Below are 18,728 nucleotides of genomic sequence, written 5' to 3'. Positions count from 1 at the left end.
ATTTGTTGGTATCTGCCCTCAAATTGGGAACATTTGAAAACTGTGGTCACCATTTTTGTATTGATAACAATACTTGTGAAGGAAGGGGGAAGAGCATTCTATGCAGCTAAGTGATTTCAGGGAGCTATAGGATGTTGCATTGCTCTACATGGTGGAAGCTAGCTGCTATTTGTGCACCAAGATTACCAGTACAAGTAGTCTTTCAGATGAGTGACCCCCGCCCCCCCCCCCCCCTCAGCCTCCATTTTGGGCACAGCTGATTTTCTTGAAATATTTCCACAGAGAGGAAATCCTCCATATTTTTAGTGTGGCGCTTAATTACTATCCCAAAATAGGATTCATGAAGACAGTGGTCCATTGGTACCGGAATTGTAAATCACCATACTTTGGCATCATGTTCCAACAGATCACCTTCACATTATCAACAAGCTTTTGGACCGAGCCTGGTTGTTGTAGAATGGTGAAGAGTATACTAACAGCAAAGCAAACATACCAAAAAATAAGATGTGTTGTCTGAGGTTACAAATAGTGCTATCTGCATATGAAACATTGAAAGCAGTAGGGTATCGTCAGTTTAGTAATTCCACAACCATGTATCTGAGTAAGCCATGTAACTTAAAGGAAAGTCTGTTAGTCCTGACAGTATCTTGATTATAATGCTGAAGACTTGTGGAACCAGACATTACTGTCTAGTTCTGATACTGACACCCACTTGACAATGTGAAAAATTAGCTCACTATTTCCTACCCATATTGATCAAGTTATGTACAACTCTCAGCCAAGTAAGTTTGCAGATGACACCAAAATTGGAGGTGCACTGGACATTGAAGAAGGCTACCTCAGAGTAAAACGGGATCTTGATCATATGGGCCAATGGCTGAGGAGTTGCAGAAGAAGTTTAATTTGCATTAATGGGAGTTGCTGCATTTTAGAAAAGCAAATCTTAGCAGGATTTATACACTTAATGGTAAGGTCCTAGGAAGTGTTGCTGAACAAAGAGACCTTGGAGTGCAGGTTCATAGTTCTTTGTAAGTAGAGTTGCAGATAGATAGGATACTGAAGAAGATGTTTAGTATGCTTTCCTTTATCGAGTCTAGTGGTTGGGAGGTCATGTCACAGCTGTACAGGATGTTGGTTAGGCCACTTTTGGAATATTACATGCAATTCTAGTCCCCTTCCTATCAGAAAGATGTTGTGAAACTTAAAAGGATTCAGAAAAAATTCCCAAAGATGTTGCCAGGGTTGAAGGATTTGAGCCAAAGGGAAAGGCTGAATAGGCTGGGGCTGTTTTCCCTGGAGCATGAGAGGTTGAAGGGTGACCTGATAGAGGTTTATAAAATCATGGGGCATGGATAGGATGAATAGAGAAAGTATTTACCCAGGGTTTTGGGAGTCCAGAACTAGAGGGCATAGGTTTAGGGTGAGCAGGGAAAGCTATAGAAGAGACCTAAGGACAACTTTTTCACACGGACAGTTGTGAGTGTATGGAATGAGCTGCCAGTAGAAGTGGTGGAGGCTATTAAAGTTGCAGCATTTAAAAGGCACCTGGATGGGTATATGAATAGGAAGGGTTTAGAGGGATACGGGCCAAGTGCTGGCAAATGTGACTAGTATAGGTAAGGATATCCGGTCAGCATGGACAAATTGGATCAAAGGGTCTGTTTCTGTGCTGAATATCTATGACTTAAGGATCAGTGCTGGGTCCTCTACTTTTTGTCATTTACAAAAATGATTTGGATGTGAGCATAAGAGGTACAGTTAGTAAGTTTGCAGATGATGCCAAAATTGGAGGTGTAGTGGACAGCGAAGAAGGTTATGTCAGATTATGACAGGATCTTGATCAGGTGGGCCAATGGGCTAAGAAGTGGCAGTAGAGTTTAATTCTGATAAATGCAATTTTGGGAAAGCAGATCTTAGCAGGACTTAATGGTAAGGTCCTAGGGAGTGTTGCTGAACAGAGACCTTGGAGTGCAGGTTCATAGCTCCTTGAAAGTGGAGTCGCAGGTAGATAGGATAGCGAGGAAGGCATTTGGTATGCTTACTTTTATTGGTCAGAGTATTGAGTACAGGGGTTGGGAGGTCATGTTGCGGCTCTTGTTCCACTAGTAAACTTACCCCTGATCTCTTTGTATTCTTCGGCCAAGCATGGATGCTTCAACTTAATGACAGAATGCGTGTAGCTGCCCTCAACAACAAGGTGGCATTCATCCACTTGAGCTCTGTGGGGCCCCAGCACCGAGGCCAGGAGGCATCAAAATGAAAAATTGCATGTACAAGGCAGGAAGGTCGAAGTAGTTGCCAGCGAATATTCATTGCGCCCCTAAAATATTATCATGGATCTTAAGAGCCACAAACCCGACCTGACTATTTTCAAAACTGATGGTCATGTCTCAGAAGAACATCAGGTGGTGCTGTCCTCTGACTATTAGAAAGCATTGTTTCATTTGTAATTCTTGATTGTGAATATGACTGTATCAGCACACTGCATGATATTTGTGCCACAGTAGTGCTGGATCATGACTGTTCCAAACAAATAAAAACTGAATCATTTCCCATAATCTTTAAGGTCCCACCATCAACATTTTTGGGATTGTATTTTGAATAGAAGCTTAATTGGGCCACTCATGTCAGTCCATGGCTACAATCGCAAGAGAGATTCAAAACTCTTCTGGCAAGTGACTAACCACCTGACCACCTAATTCTTTCATTGATAAGCCCAATGGCGAGTAAGATACAATTTTCAGCAGATGAGTGCAGCTGGAACTGCGCTTGAAGCTCAACAGTAGTGATTAGATTAGATTCCCTATAGTGTGGAAACAGGCCCTTTGGCCCAACAAGTCGACACCGACCCTCTGGAGAGTAACCCATCCAGACCCATTCCCCATATTTACCCCTGACTAATGCACCTAACTCTATGGACAGTTTAGCATAGCCAAGTAACCTGACTTGCACATCTTTGGACTGTGGGAGCAAACTCCACACAGACAGTCGCCCGAATCTTGGATTGAACCTGGGATCCTGGTGCTGTGAGGCAGCAGTGCTAACCACTGAGCCACCATGCCACCCCTAGTGCTCTTGATTGGTGGCCTTATCCAATGTGCTTGGCATCCACCAACTTTAATACTGGTACATTCTGACTGCAGTAGAAATTATCATAATAGATCACTAAGGTTAACTTAATTCCTCTTTTGGCACTCTTTAGACCTTTTGTCGCCAAAAAGGAGAACCAGTTTATGGGAATAGCATTACCTACAAATCATTTTCTAATTCTCGCATACTTCCTGGCTTGGACTCCTTCCTTTCCTACTGTTAAATTAATTGCCTGGAATTTCTTACCTATTACCATTCTAATAGCATCACAACTGAAAGAACAATAACAATTTAAGAAGGTTTACCATTTTCTCTTAGTAGGTATAGCAGGATAAAGTTGACCAAATGTCACCCATACCCTAAGAATAATTTTTTTTTCAGAAGCTCTCACATAGAATAGGAATGCAGAATGATTACAATAAGTACAGTTTGTCTGAAGATCTTTTGGTTTTGGGAGTAGTTTGAGTCCACTCAGGCTTTGGACAGTAAAAATGTCAACAAAGCAGTTTTTTGGAATAGACCAAATTCTTGCCACCTTGATCATTTGACACCCTGCAAATATGCACATTGTTATATTGAGATAGGTCTTCAGATTGTACAGCTTTGTGACCTTAATTCTAGAGTAAAATTAGCTACACCTTGATCAAGGTGTGAATCCTAGCTGCCTCCTGTTTATTTAATGTTGTATAATTGTTTAACGTTATGTCAAAGTTGTTTTGGTCCTGAGTTTCAAAGTTGATAAGATACCACTAAGAGAGGGGGCCATGAACCTGTATTAATGTTCCAATAGCGTGCCAGAGTTTCACTTCCCATGATGGCGATATAGAGGGGAATAGCATGATTATGAATTTTGCTCAACATGTTAAAAAATAATTTAAAATTGGTGTTCAAATTGAGCAAATCCTTTAGGCAATGAAGGTTTTTCTGGAGTAAAGGATTGTGGAATTTGCTGATGTCAGTCTGAAGTAAATTCTGGTACAACATTGAACTGTTCACTCTTGCTATCATTTCTTCACACGATATGAATGGACTGTACATGCTTGGAGATACAGAAGCTGCTACTCTGTGCAGAGGAACCTTGATTATCTGAATGAGATGGGCGGGCACTATTTTGTTTGGTTAATTGATTGAATGCCTTTCCTCTGGGGCTCGGAGTTTTTGGAAATTTCCTTCTTCCTTGCTCCCTCTCTCTGTCTCAGGATTTGCTTTTGAGTAGATACACACTTGTGTGTAAGGGACCTGCAGCATTGCTGGGAAACCCCCACCCCCATGAGTTCAATGGGATTGTCACAGTGAGCACTTGCTCAGTCTGCTCCCCGTTCAGGAGATGAAGCAGTAGAACATCTGCCCGCCGTCCCCCTACCCCGGGTAGAACTCCAAGAAAAGGATGAGGAGAGATAGAAAGAGGGCGGGAGGTCAGTCATTTGGAGATGGTGCCTGGGGCTCCCATCGATGTCTGGGACTGTTCTCAGCAGCATTTCAGTAAGCCACGTTTGTTTTTAATGATCGTAAACAAAAGTTGCGATCGGTGTTGAAACAGCTCTTTGAAGTAATGTTTCTATCAGGACCTCAAGATCTCCTTCAGATAATTCGGTATTCAGATAATCGAGGTTCTTCTGTACTTTCCTATCATTGAGAAGACTTTGTCTTTTCACACTCACTTAAATGCCAGCTGCATTTTGGTTCTCAAAACAATACCAGATGATATCGACACTTTGATTCGATTAGATTGGATTAGATTAGATTAGATTAGATTCCCTACAGTGTGGAAACAGATCGTTCGGCCCAACTGGTCCACACTGACCCTCCGAAGAGTAACCCACCCAGACCCATTTCCCTCCGACTAATGCACCTAACACTATGGGCAATTTAGCACGGCCAGTTCGCCTGACCTGCCAGTCTTTGGACTGTGGGAGGAAACCGGAGCACTCTGAGGAAACCCACGCAGACATTGGGAGAATGTGCAAACTCCACAGTCGCCGGAGGCTAGAATCGAACCTGGGACCCTGGTGTTGTGAGGCAGCAGTGCTAACCACTGAGCCACCATGCCGCCCCAAAGCTCAGATTAGATTCCCAAATTTCTTCCTGAAAATCAAATAAGGAGAATACATTCTGTACTCATGCTTATGTACAAGGACTAAAGCTATGGCCTGATCTTGTAGAAGTATGCAATGCTCTTGACTAATTCTGGCAAAAGTCTCCCTTTCAAGTCAGAATATCGGCCAAACTTCATTTTTTTTTTATTTGGAGCAACATGTTTAAAATGTTTTTGTGTTTGTTTTTTTATGTGTACTCGTTCTTGCTCTTTTCTCTTTCCTCGTACTCTCAAAGTCTTCCTAGTTAACTAGCACATTCTTAGTTTTTTACAAATATACAACAAAGGCCACCTTCTTGAAAATAAGATGTACTAGGTGGTTGGGAATCTTGACCTTCACTTGCTTCAGGTCTACATTTATACAGAACAAAGTGTCTGATTTTATATGAATAGTAGAGCTAAACTAGCTCTACTAATGTGATCAGAATACCTGATTTTGATAAATGCTGTGTGTTAGATTTTAGTTGGCTTAAATTCAAGGTAGCCAGTCTGTCTGCTGTAGGGTCCATAAACTGCATCAGTTAGTTTGTTTCTTCTTGTTTAATAGTGTGGTTTATTATCATTTGTATCCCCAGTGTGTTTCAATTGTGACTGTAGTGTTGAAACTACTACTGACAGCATATTTCAGATTCCTCATGCTGTGAACCTGAGAAGAAATTGGAGTTCTGCACTTGATTTAAGAAAGACTTTAAAATATTTTTAATAACAAAGCTCTTTGGTGTGCTCGCTTGCCATTAAAGCTGGAAAAACTAAATTTTGTATCTAATATTTATCAGTGGACAGGATCAAAGAAGAATCCCAGCGTCATTTAAAAAGATAAATATCAAAAAGAAAGTTGCTAATAATAATAGTGTTATATAGTTTCGTACTGTGTGGTTTCTTTTCTGTAGATTAGAATCCGTGATCCAAATCAGGGAGGCAAGGACGTCACTGAAGAAATTTTGTCAGGTGGAGGTGGAAGCAGAAATCCTACACCGCCTGTAGTGAGACCAAGTTCCACGCCGACTCCACCTCAGGTATTTAGAAAATATTTAATTTCTTTAACTTAGGTGAACAGCATTTAGCACAAACTAGCTGTTAGCTGAAAGTTGACAGTTGTATAGCATGGTTAGTTTTTCCTCTATCTTAGGTTCTTGTAACAGTTATCAGTAGGGATTTTACCAAGCTATGCACGATATTTAATGGCACAGTAAGCATAAACAAATGATATTTCATCTGGCTCAAGGCTTGGTAGAGCGAATTTAGGCCATATGTTAAAAGTGCTTCTTTCAAAACATGGTTAACATCTGGGGCAAGTTGACAGGAAAAAGTGAGTATTATCAACGTTTTAAAGTCAAGACATTGACTTCGGTCCAACTCGCACATGTAGACTAGATATCCTGGATTAATCTATTCCTAATGTCATTGTGGGTCAACTCCTACGAGAGGTGGACTGCAGCAGTTCAAGAAAGCAGCTCAGTGCCATCTTTTCAAGGGCAACTAGGGATGGGCAATAAATGCTGGCCAGCCAGGAACATCCACATCCCACAAATGAATAAATTAAACCAACAAGTTCCATTTGTCAGCAATTGACCCATGTCCCCCTGAACTCTTTCTATTCATATACCCATCTAGATGTCTTTTAAATCTTGTATTTATACCAGCCTCTACCACTTCCTCTGGCAGTTCATTCCGTGCATGCACCATGTTTAGTTTAATAAACAAGTAGGTGCTGTGATGGGACAGTGGAACGGTTACTTTTCTGGAAGAATGAAATTGTGTGCTAAAGTTTCATTTTCACCCCACCTCATCTTGTGATCATTTGCAACTTACCTAATGGATAACAGAAGTGCGAGCCATTAAAGAGTGTGACTCTAAACTCCTCAGAATAGAAATAACTCCGTTTTTTGGTTAAATGAGTCTCCAAGCTGCACTGTTGATGTTTAACGATATTTGAATGAACTGCTTCCCTGACCCACTCCCTCATCTCTACTTTTATTGCACTGGACTTGACTATTCCAAGGCATTCCTGGATTTCCTCCCACTTTCTACCCTCCATAAATTGAGATCATCCAAGTCTTTGTTGTTTTTGTCTTAATTCACACTGAGTCCCACTTGCTAATACCGTCTGTGCTCACAATGGATCCCAGTTAAGCATTGCTTAAAATGATCCTTTTTTGGACATCTGCTAAATATTTCCTAATGCGTATTTGTCAAATTTTGATTGGTAACATGTGCATACAGCAGTGAAGCACTCTACACTGTGTCGTCTCTATCAGCAATGCTGCAGTTCCACCTGCCAGCCCTGCCCCAGTTGCTTTTGTTTCCAAAGCAGTTGTTGCTGCACAGCAGTCACTCCAAGTTAAATCTCATCTCCTGCATAATCACTAAACCCCCAAGACAGTCAGCCAAAATACCAACCACCACATTATTGCTGAGCATCTAAATCAATGTGTGCTCTTCCTAACTGTTCAGGTCTGGTACTGACAGATTTACTGAAGGTGAACAAATGCAGCCTTTTATCATTTTGGCTGGTTTCTGGAGACTTGAGATCAAACTAACAGCTGCAGACAGGAGCTGCTGTAGAGCACCTGCTGAGGTGCCAGTTAATCTTGCTGACAGGAGAAACGATGTTGCCAAATATTTGGTCCAAACAGTTATGTGGCAAAAATGTCTGCACATTAGCTAGCACCAGTTATGGGAGCATAATTTTCAGCAATTATGTGCATTGCCTGTTAACTAGGAGTGATAGTATAGTGGTTATGCAATGGGGTAGTCATCCCAGAGGCGTAAACCAATGATCCGGAGGGGGCATCAGTTCAAATTCTACTGTAGAAGCAGAGCCTTTTAAAATTGGTTGATTAAATAAACCTAAAATAAAAAGCTAGTCTTAGTAACATAGACCACAAGACAATTAGATTGTCTTAAAAGTCCATCTAGTTAATTAGTTGGTCTGTTAGTGAAGAAAACATGGTTTATCTGAGTCTGAACTATAGTTGACTCCAAAACCATAGCAGCCTGATTGACTGCTACCTGCACTCTGAATCGGCCAAGCAACCCACTCAGTTCATAAAATTATGAAGAGAATAGATAGGATTGGTATTGGTATCTTTCCCTTGGATGGTGTATTTCAAAATCGGAGGGCACAATTTTAAGGTGAGATGAGAGAGATTTTAAAAAGACGAGGGGCTATTTTCTTTTTACACAGAGGGTGGTTCACACGTGGAATGAACTTCCTGAGAAAGTGGTAGATGTGGGCACAATTACGTTTAAAAAACATTTGGGTAAGTGTTTGAATGGGATATGGGCCAGGAGCAGGCGGGTGGGGTTAAGGATTTTGTTTGGTATGGATTGTTTGGACTGAAGGGTTTGTTTCCATGGTCACCATCTTATGAAGGTCAATTAGTGATTAGTAATGTCTACCCCAAGATAGAAATCTTTTTTAAATAATGAAATTCTACCTTTAATTTTTGAGTAGACATTATTTAGGGATTATGTAGTACATTATTATTGTTAAGCTGAGAAAAAGAGAATATACAGACCAGAAAAAGAGAATATACAGACCAGAAAAGATGATTATGGTGCATTTAGCAAAAGCCAAACATTTGGCAACAGAGTCATAGAAAGGTACAGCACGGGAAGGGAAAAGATATAAAAGGAGCAACTTTTCCACGCAGAGGCTGGTATGTATATGGAACGAGCTACCAGATGAAGTGGTGGAGGCTGGGACAATTGCAACATTTAAAAGGCATTTGGATGGGTATATGAATAGGAAGGGTTTGGAGGGGTATGCGCCGGGTGCTGGTAGGTGGGACTAGATTGGGTTGGGATATCTGGTCGGCATGGACGGGTTGGAAATGGTGAGAGAAAAAATTGAGTGCTAAGGATTTCTGCTTATTTACGATTATATGAGCAAGACTTTTATTGTTTAACCACATTGGTTATTTTGTCTAACGAAGTAATTGTTCAAGTGAATTTTTCAAATGCATTTCCTGAAGTTTGAGGCAATTTATTACATTAATAAATAAATTCAATTTGGTACACCAGTGTGAAATAGTTCCCAAATCACTGCAGATCTTTTAATGCAAATCTGAGCATCAGTGTGCGTAAAACAATTTGTTTTTATAGCAGATGCAATTTTTAAAGTTTGTCTTGTGATCAGAATTAGGAGATGTGATTTGCCATAGCACGCACCTAGTGAAAGAATTCTAAATATTTTTATTTTGCAGTGGATTAGTGTGAAATAATAAGAAATGCAATTATTGTTTAACTAGCTTCTGGTGTGTGCTATTTACAGCTCTTTTAAAATCAAAATGAATATAAAACAATTTTATTCCCTTATTTTGCAATCTTTGTAAATTATCCATAGATTTACATTCAGTAGAACTAGTAATATTGAATCTGTATGTTATGATTTCAAAAGCACCTGATGACTATACATTTCAGTTCACTTATGAATGTTGAACTTCATTTCAGCCAAATTTCATACACCATATTTGTTCTGTTCTGATCTGATGCAAACTCTGGTGCACTTCCAAGTACAATTTAGCAGCCAAACATAACTTTGATCTTTAGGGGAGCTAAATTAACTGTTCCAGTGTTAATCTGATTCATGGTGGCCATGTGATGAGTAATCATGTCATATAGTCATCAGTTTCATCATTTCCCTGGTGCAGCAAAAAGAAATTGCGGGAAAAGATACAAGTCTACAATGTAAACTCGTACTTAATTTTGTTCTGAATGAAATAGAATTACCACAGTTGAATGTTATACATTATTATGATCACACAGTGTGTTATCGAGATTTTTTGAAGAATTCTGAAATGTATGCATGCACTTCTTGTTCAAAGTATTGTCTACGTTTCATGTTGTACTGAACTTTTAATACATGTCTGTCTTCTAATGTGTATGATGTATCACGTTCCCTCTAAGTTAAAATTCTGATTATAAATAAAACTTCAAAACAAAATGAAGTATTTTGCAGGTGGATTTTAATGCCAGGTCCTGATTTTTGTTACCTGTAAGTAAGTTATGTAAAATGTTTTTACAATGTACTCAGTATTTAGGTTGCTGCCAAAACAACAATTACTGCAATTTTGTTGTAGTTACCTGTCTCACATGAAACTCTACATTAGCTTGCCCATTTTTGCTGCTACATTTTGACCACAGACGATACTGGTCATCAGTTGCATCCTTTGCTAGGTGCAACTTTTGTTTTGTCTTTCCCTGACGGAATCAAATGCTTCATCTAACACTCTTGAAGAACCAGAGTTACTTCTCTGAGGAACATCCAAGTGATGTGAAACTTAAAATTTTGACTTGTTTAAGGAGTTTGGTCCTCTGCTCCTGGAGCAACAACCAGGTTGTTCTCAAAGTTCTTTGAACATATCGACATGACATGTTGGTGCTTCCTTTCTTACCAATTGATTCTGTTCACATTATTTACTTTAAAAAAAACTTAGTTTTTAGATCCAAGTATATACCTGGAGTATAGCGAATACTTAAAATGTCTCAAATAAAAGAATTTATGACCCACCTTTGACGTAAGAAAAGATGGAGAAGTCTAAAGTGGGTGTGTCTAAGTACAGCCACTCCAATTGAAAGTGAGAACATTGGCCATGTGTAGATGTTTCATTCTTTGTCCCATGAAATGATGAGCTTACTAGTTCGTTCTTAGTTTCATTTCAGTCTCTGTTGTAGGGAAATGGCCAGTGAAAGTAATTGTCCCATTTTTATGCCCTTACATATTCTGCCTCTTGTCTGCCACAATTTCCTGTTGCAGTGGTTTGCCAGTTAATGGTAGTTATATTGGTGGAGACCTGTGAACTGGTCCCTGAGGTTAACCAACATTTTTTCAGTAACTTTTAAATCCGATTAGAGTCAGACAGTCTGCAGTCAGCAGTAAACACCAGTGTTACTTTAATATCCTGAAGTGTATTGTAACTGAATAGTTGATTTGTTTACATTTCTTCATTTGACTACACTTAAATAAAGCTGTAGTATTTTCAGTTGTTGATTAATTAGATTGTTTAACCAATTTCAGCCAGTTTACAGCTATACATCAATAAATGTGGGCATTTTGAGACTCAGGCATCAGTGCTTAGTGACCATAGAGGTGGCTCTTGTCATTCACTGGTAGCGTTCCTACCTCTGGACCAGAGATCTGGATTAAAGAAGTGTGTCATAACATGTCTGAACAGGTTGAGTAAAAAACACCTACAATGAGCATATATCAGGCTCCTGTGATGCAGTAGTGGGGTCCCATCCCTGAGACAAGAGGTCCAGGTTCAAGTCTCACCTCCTCCAAAGGTGTATCATAAACGTGACTGAACTGGTTGATTTTAAAATAAAATCTTCAAGGCTGATGGAATTTACTTTATTAACAACCAACCTATTTGTAATTAGCATAGTTAACTGTTGTTAGGTGTGGCGTCTTTTTAAAAATATCTTGCAGAAATTTATTTTCCAATTTGCCTTATTTCTGCTATGACTTTGGACTTTCTGGAAGAGCTTCATGAAAGGGAGGGAAAGTGATAGCCTTTATTTTGTTGGGCAGCTGTTCATAATAAATCGAAAAAGACTCTTAGAGGGAACAGTGAGAGCGCATTAAGAGTTATGTCTGTTGTCTATCCTTGTTAATGGTAATCCTCTTTTCTTTTCCTTCTCAATCCTGCTTACTCCATCTCTTTATGTTTTGCATTTTCTTTTTGTTCTTGAATTTATTATCCTACAATGAAATTTCATGGTAAACTTTTGTTTGTTTTCCTGTCTGCGTGTTCCATGTGCTAGTTTTTGTGTCCACACCCTCATTATCCTCACCTCTTGTACCTCAAATCCCAGCAGCTACCCAATCAGGTTGCAGAACATGGACCAGTTTTCGGAACTGCAGAAAATGCTCACATTGCTCCAAGTGTGGATTTCAAGCAAGGTTTGTTCAGTAGTTATTTGGTGCGTATTGATTCAGAGTTTTGATGTTGGTGTTTGTGTGTTCATGCCTGGTGGGAAAATGAATGAAAAGAGTTCTTCATTTCATTTTGGAGACCATTTCAGTTGCATACAATCACTGTTTTTAAAAAAAAAATCCAAGTGATTATATTTTTCTTTTTTTTGTTGGATATTTTGTGAATTATTCCAGTTTTTTTTAGCTGAATTTACATTCCAACTGGAAGAAGCTTTCAGTCTGCCAGACTTCTCAGGATCTAGTTATGATGGGAAACATGCAGTATATTTATATGTTTACGCAGCAGCTTATTTGTTTCTGTTTAGTCCTTTGTAATAGTTAGTTATACCTGTGAGGCAGAGTTAATATCAAGGAGAAAGTGAGGACTGCAGATGCTGGAGATCAGAGCTGAAAATGTGTTGCTGGAAAAGCGCAGCAGGTCAGGCAGCATCCAAGGAGCAGGAGAATCGCGTTTTGGGAGTGAGCCCTTCTTCAGGAATGAGGAAAGTGTACCAAGCGGGCTAAGATAAAAGGTAGGGAGGAGGGACTTGAGGGAGGGGCGTTGGAACTGCGATAGGTGGAAGGAAGTTAAGGTGAGGGTGATAGGCCGGAGTGGGGGTGGGGACGGAGAGGTCAGGAAGAAGATTGCAGGTTAGAAAGGTGGTGCTGAGTTCAAGGGTTGGGACTGAGACAAAGTGGGGGGAGGGGAAATGAGGAAACTGGAGAAATCTGAGTTCATCCCTTGTGGTTGGAGGGTTCCTAGGTGGGAAGATGAGGTGCTCTTACTCCAGCTGTCGTGTTGCTATGGATGGCGATGGCGATGGTCTGGCCTTGGATGCTGCCTGACCTGCTGCGCTTTTCTAGCAACACATTTTCAGAGTTAATATCAACACAATTAATAGAAAGATTGAGATTAAGGAATGCCTGTCATTTCGGAGGAAAATCACTGGATAACTCTTAAATGATCCAAGTCATTACTGCTAGAGAACTAACTTCACCTTTCATTCTGAGCATTATTATGGAAGGGAGTGCATTACAAACACTATATAGTCCAGTTGTTTCACCCTAATTTGTGTAATGTCTGTTGGCTGGCTGTCTGTAGATCTCCCAAGAATATGACAACTGTCTTATGGCCCGTTTAACTTGCTGATTGATAGGAGTTTTGTAACTTTTCAAACACAATTATCCAGAAGTTAGTATTTTATGAAGTTATATTAAATCATAAAAGAAAATTACTTGTTGAACATTCTAGAGCCTACTCAGTCACCTTTGTAAGGATGTGTGACAGAGCAAGATCTTGTATACAATGGAATGTGATTTAACATAAAATCACCTAATTGTTAAAATTGCACTACAGTATATAATTAATGTTTAAAGAAGCAGTACCCCAATACTCCTGACATCCAACTCAAACTAAGTGAGCTGTCCGCGCTTGCTGCTTAAATGGTAGTTGATTTTTTTTCTAGGATCAGTGACTCTAGCTATGGCAGGCAATTTAATATTCTAGTAGCCTTACTTCAAAAATTGTAATCAAAATGTCATTTAATTCCCATAAGTTTTCAGTTTGATGTAGAGATTGGAGAAATTTTATTTTGTCAGCTACTTCTGTTCAAGGTTACGTTATTTGGTAATTGTGTCTATTTGGAATTCTGCCTTTTCCTCATATTATAGAAAGTTAGTTCATACTCCGTATTTCTCATCTCAAAATACAAAGGTAAATATTGGATAAGGGTGGGCTGAGTGGCATTCACATGATTAAATTGGCTTGAGTGAACTGTCTTGTATTTTGTTTATGGCTGCCTCCTGTTTGCTCTAGCTGTTTTGAATTTGTGATCCAATTCTAATGAATTTTTGTTTTTCTTTAGAAGTTCAATATTTACATTTCTTAATTTAGATTAATTCAGTGTATAAATACATTGTCAGAATAACTTTAATAAAGCAACTCCTGACTTTAAAATAGTAAAGCATACTCAAAGTAGGACAGTGAAGGAGGTTATCTAAGATTACAAAGGGATCTAGATCAATTGGGCCAATGGGCTGAGGAGTGGCAGATGGAATTTAATTTGGATAAATGTGAGGTATTGCATTTTGGTAAAACGGACAAGGGCAGGACTTATGCAGTTAATAGTAGCGCTCTGGATATTGTTGTTGAACAGAGACCTAGCGGTTCTAGTATGTAGTTCTTTCAGAGTTGGGTTACAGATAGACTGGGTGGTTAAGAAGACGTTGGTGCACTTGACTTCGTGACTCAGACATTTGAGTATAGGAATTAGGACATGTGGTTTTACAGGATGTTGGTAGACCACTTTTGGACTACTGTGTTAGTTCTGGTCACCCTTCTACAGAAGGATATCATTAAATTCAGCAAAGGTTTACAACACTGTTCCTGGGAATGATGGGTTTGAGCTATAGGCTGGGGGTGTAAGTGTTATAGAGGTTTATAAAATCGTGAGGACCATAGAAAAGGTGAACAGCAAAGGGTTTTTTTGCTGAGGAGTTCAAAAGTAGAGGTCAATTTTTTTTTAAGGTGAGAGGAGAAAGATTTAAAAGGTACCTGAGGGGCAACTTTTTCACAGAGGGTGGTTCGTATGTGGAATGAATTGCTAGATGGTAGATGCAGGTATATTTAAAAGACATTTGGACAGGTACATAAATAGGAAAGGCCGACAGGGATGTGGGCCAAATGCAAGCAAGTGGGACTAGTTTAGTTTGGGAAGCTAGGTTGACAAGAACAAGTTGGACCTGCTTCCATGCTGTATGACTCTGTGTGAAGGCAGAGATATCCTTGTGGAGGAGAGATGAACTGTATGGTACATTTTAGCTGCTTGTGTTGGTTTTTCTTTAGTGTTGTAGTACATACAAATAAATCCTTTGCATGAAGTATGTTGTTTAGGTTTCTTGGCCAAACCTAATTCATGTTCCCCCCGCCCCCCCCAATATCACATGCACAGTTGTAAAGGTCAAGTGAATAGATTGATTTTTTTAAAGTCAATATATCAAGTCTGAAGTTCCTTGGATGTTTGTTTTAGCTGCAATAATTATGACCTTGTTGTGAACATCAGGGCTTCTATGTATGACACTTTCTATAAAAGATCCAGTAAACTGCAGTCAAATAGAAAGTAGCATTTCATTGAATTAAAAGTTCAGGCATGCTACATGCCATAAAATGTTTCTATTTATTTCAGTGGGGCGAACTGAAGCTGCTATAACAAAACTGAAAGCAGGTATGGAACAGTTTAAAAACAGAATTTAGTATATCTTCTTTGCACCTTCACAAGTGTCTGTTTGTACTTCTAGGGCAAATATCTGTAATTGAGTGACTGTATAAAGAGCTTTGGCAGTTTTACTGCCTGTTCAACTTGAAACATTGGGAAGGTACCAAACCTAATACTAAATGTTTTCCCTCGCCATTTACTATGCAGCGATACAGTTCGTGAAATCATTGATTAATTTTTAACTAATGATTGTGAACATTTGTTTCCATTGCCAAGTATTGAGGTAAGATGTTAATACTTTTGATGCATTGATAGGGGTATGAATTGTGTTTTGTGAGATGTTGTTGAATGAACAGTGGAATTTACTTCGTACCTTATGAAGTGAATTTAGAGTGAGTTGTCAAATGTTTATTATCATGCTGCCCAAATGCCTAATACGAACTTTTGACAGAGTTTGTACACTTGTCATTTGGTCCTTAAGTATTCACTGGTCTTTTCAAATTTAAAGCTATTGTGTAACATTTGATACTTTAGATTAAAGCATTCATCCAAACGAAATGGCAGTTTTATGCAATGGTATATGACTTGTTTTGGACTAACTTCTGTCTGCAGTATAAGTTTAAGACATTCTTGAAAAGACAGAAATAAACCCTGCATTGAGGTACCATGATCTGTGATGTGTTAGCTCACTTTCACTGTGTGACTAGGGAGTGCTTCCCATATCCCATATGCAATATATCCTGTACACTCGGTCCCTTCCCCTCTCTGTCTCCATTAGATCCATCTTTCAACAACCATCCAAAGATTCTGCATTCCTCCAACTCTGGTCTCTTGTATGATCACCACTCCCTTTGCTTCACTATTCGCAACTGTGCTTTCAGCTGACAAGGCCTTAAGCACAAACTCCTTCACTAGTTGTCAAGACAGTAAACTCTAATTCCCTCCCTAATACACACAAGCCCTCCTGCTCTGAGGGTCCTTAAAACTGGCCTCTTTCAAGGTGGATGGATGTGTAATGTAATCTATGGATTGCTACCTCTATCATTTTGTGAACTTTTCCCACAAGAGTTGCACTGTATAAATGCGATTTGCTAGATGTAAGGAAGTATGCTGCACAGCAGTATTACTTTTATGAGAATAAAGGCTTGTTCGAATATTCTTTAGAACTACAGATTAGACAAATATATATTGTATAATTCAGGTCATTAAGAAATCATTCACTTTAGCTCTAGTTCTGTGAATGCCTAATCATTTTATGGTGAAATCTAATTTTAAGTTGTGGCCACAAGAATGACCTTTCATGCAGTTAGTTATTTCTCATGTACAAGATTATAGAAAGTTAACAGATTTTTTTTGTTCATGGTGGATGTGTGTCGTTGACTAAGCCAGAATTCATTGCTCATTCCTAAATTCCCTCTAGAAAAGTGATAATGAGCTGCCTACTTGAATCACTATAGTTCTTAATGTTTAATATTGCATTCAAAAGTATCCAGAACTCTAGTTACTGAAGTGTGCCAACTTATTCAATCCTCAACTTCCAGTGGAGCTGAATTTGTGAAAGAGATATAATATGCAAGGCACAGTCTAGCACTAATGTGTGTTGCAGTATGCAAATATTGACTACTTTTAATTGCAACATCCTAAAATTCCTCAAGGAATGTGCGAGCCTCAGGTTGCAAAGTGTGCCTCATGTTTTGGGTCGCATCTGTAATTTAAAAGCTGCAATGCTTTATCACTCCTAGACAAAATTATGTAATGAATTCATGCTTTATTCTGCTTTGGCCAGAATCGTTTAGAAATGCTTCAGGATATTGAGTACAGTAAAAGCAAGGCTTAAAATTCATTATAGCCATTCGTGAAAGGTAATAGTTTTTGCTGCTGAAAATTTGCTTATGTTGGTTGTTGTTATGATTTTGGAAGGCAGTAGGCTGACTCGTTCAATTTCTGTGTTTGGAATATGTCACTTTTGACCATATTGTACTTGAATGTGCAGATTTAAAAGTTCAAAACTGATGTAATCCAAAATAAAAATTGTCTGTGTTTTCTGGTTGGTATCACAGTAAAGGTAACAAGCAATGTATTAGACTTCACTAAAAGTGGAGTCAATAATTAAGGAATTTTAATTTTAGAAACCCAAATATTCTGTGCTCCTCCTATGCACATACATGATATGGGTTGATCAGAATGAGCAGCTGAGACCATTCTAGCGTAATGCATTTTCTCCCTTCGTTATTATATTTCTGTTATGTCCTTGAGAAGATGCCAGTGATGAAGCTGTACTACTTATCGAATGTTTTGTGTTGAAAATGTAACTAGCTTATATTTTGTTTACACCAATGATTAAAGATGTGATTTACATAAACGACTGATTTGTATGACTAAAATGTGCTAAATGTGCTAAATGTGCTTTTTGTTTCTGTTCTTAGAGGAGAAACCAAAGCAGGAGCCTATGGTGAAAAGTCCTTCACCAGATAGAAGATCAGAAACTATTTTAGAAAGTAAAGACATAGATGGAGAGCCTCCTGATTCTGTCCCTTTACAAGTGGAGGAGGAGGTGGAAGAAGAAGAAGAGGAGGAGGAGGAGGAGGGGGAGGAAGAGGAGGAAGAAGAAGCAGCGCCAACAGTGGAACCTACTACTAGCGACTCAATTTTTCCAACTTTGGATTCTGTGGAAGAATCTGAACCATCCATTCCTAAGGAAGAGCAGACCCCTGTAACTAACTTATGTTTGCATGGGGAAGTAGAAGAGGATAAACAAGAAGAGCAGGGCAGTGAAAACCTATCTGGAAAAGTGATTATTGCTTCAGCTAACGAAATTATAGTGCCTGCTACTATTAACACAATTAAAGATGTGAATGGCATGGCAGGACAAGAATTAACACAAAGCACCTTAGAAAGTCTGTCACAAGACCTTCCTCCACTCTCCACTACCGTGGAGATTCCAGACATCCCACGGACAGAAGTGGAGATAACACCTTCCCCGATTGCTGTTTGCACCAATCTGGAAGTCACAGCAGAGGAAGAGAACAAGGAGGAAACTCCTATTAGTGATGACAGAAGTCAGGATATGGAAAGCAAAGAATCCGCTGAAGAGGAGGAGAAAGAGGTAGAGGAAAATGAATCACAACAATTAAACTCCAAAAAAAGCCCAGAGATTGTGTATGGTAGGTTTGCATTGAATAAGACTGTCTGTGTAATGTCAGATCTTAGGAATTTTTAAAATGATATTTGTGACATATTGTAATAATCTACAAGATATTAGACCAGCCTTTTCCAAGAGTGAGAGCTGTTTCCAAATACTTTCATAACCTTGTGGGAACAATGCCAATTCACATTTTACTGGAAATGTTTCTTAAAGGTTTCGATACTTGCATATTATGCCAGTGGTGTGAGAAAGATTGCTAGTTTT

General features: G+C 39.1%; 1 protein-coding gene across 23 annotated transcripts in view; it reads left to right on the top strand.

The window, feature by feature from the left end:
• LOC140487166 (eukaryotic translation initiation factor 4 gamma 3-like) overlaps positions 1-18,728 on the top strand; it is a 354,817-nt gene that overhangs the window by 226,367 nt on the left and 109,722 nt on the right. For 17 of the 23 annotated variants that reach the window (XM_072586763.1, XM_072586783.1, XM_072586762.1 and 14 more), the window contains 4 exons: positions 6,076-6,201; positions 11,954-12,092; positions 15,290-15,328; positions 17,746-18,483. In XM_072586763.1, coding sequence (XP_072442864.1) covers positions 6,076-6,201; positions 11,954-12,092; positions 15,290-15,328; positions 17,746-18,483 — 1,042 coding nt within the window. The remainder of the gene's footprint in view (positions 1-6,075; positions 6,202-11,953; positions 12,093-15,289; positions 15,329-17,745; positions 18,484-18,728) is intronic. The other 6 variants (XM_072586778.1, XM_072586766.1, XM_072586767.1 and 3 more) reach the window with 5 other exon arrangements.

Source organism: Chiloscyllium punctatum, chromosome 16, assembly GCF_047496795.1.
Source record: "Chiloscyllium punctatum isolate Juve2018m chromosome 16, sChiPun1.3, whole genome shotgun sequence".
Lineage (NCBI taxonomy): Eukaryota > Metazoa > Chordata > Chondrichthyes > Orectolobiformes > Hemiscylliidae > Chiloscyllium > Chiloscyllium punctatum.
This window is presented reverse-complemented; position numbering and strand designations above follow the sequence as displayed.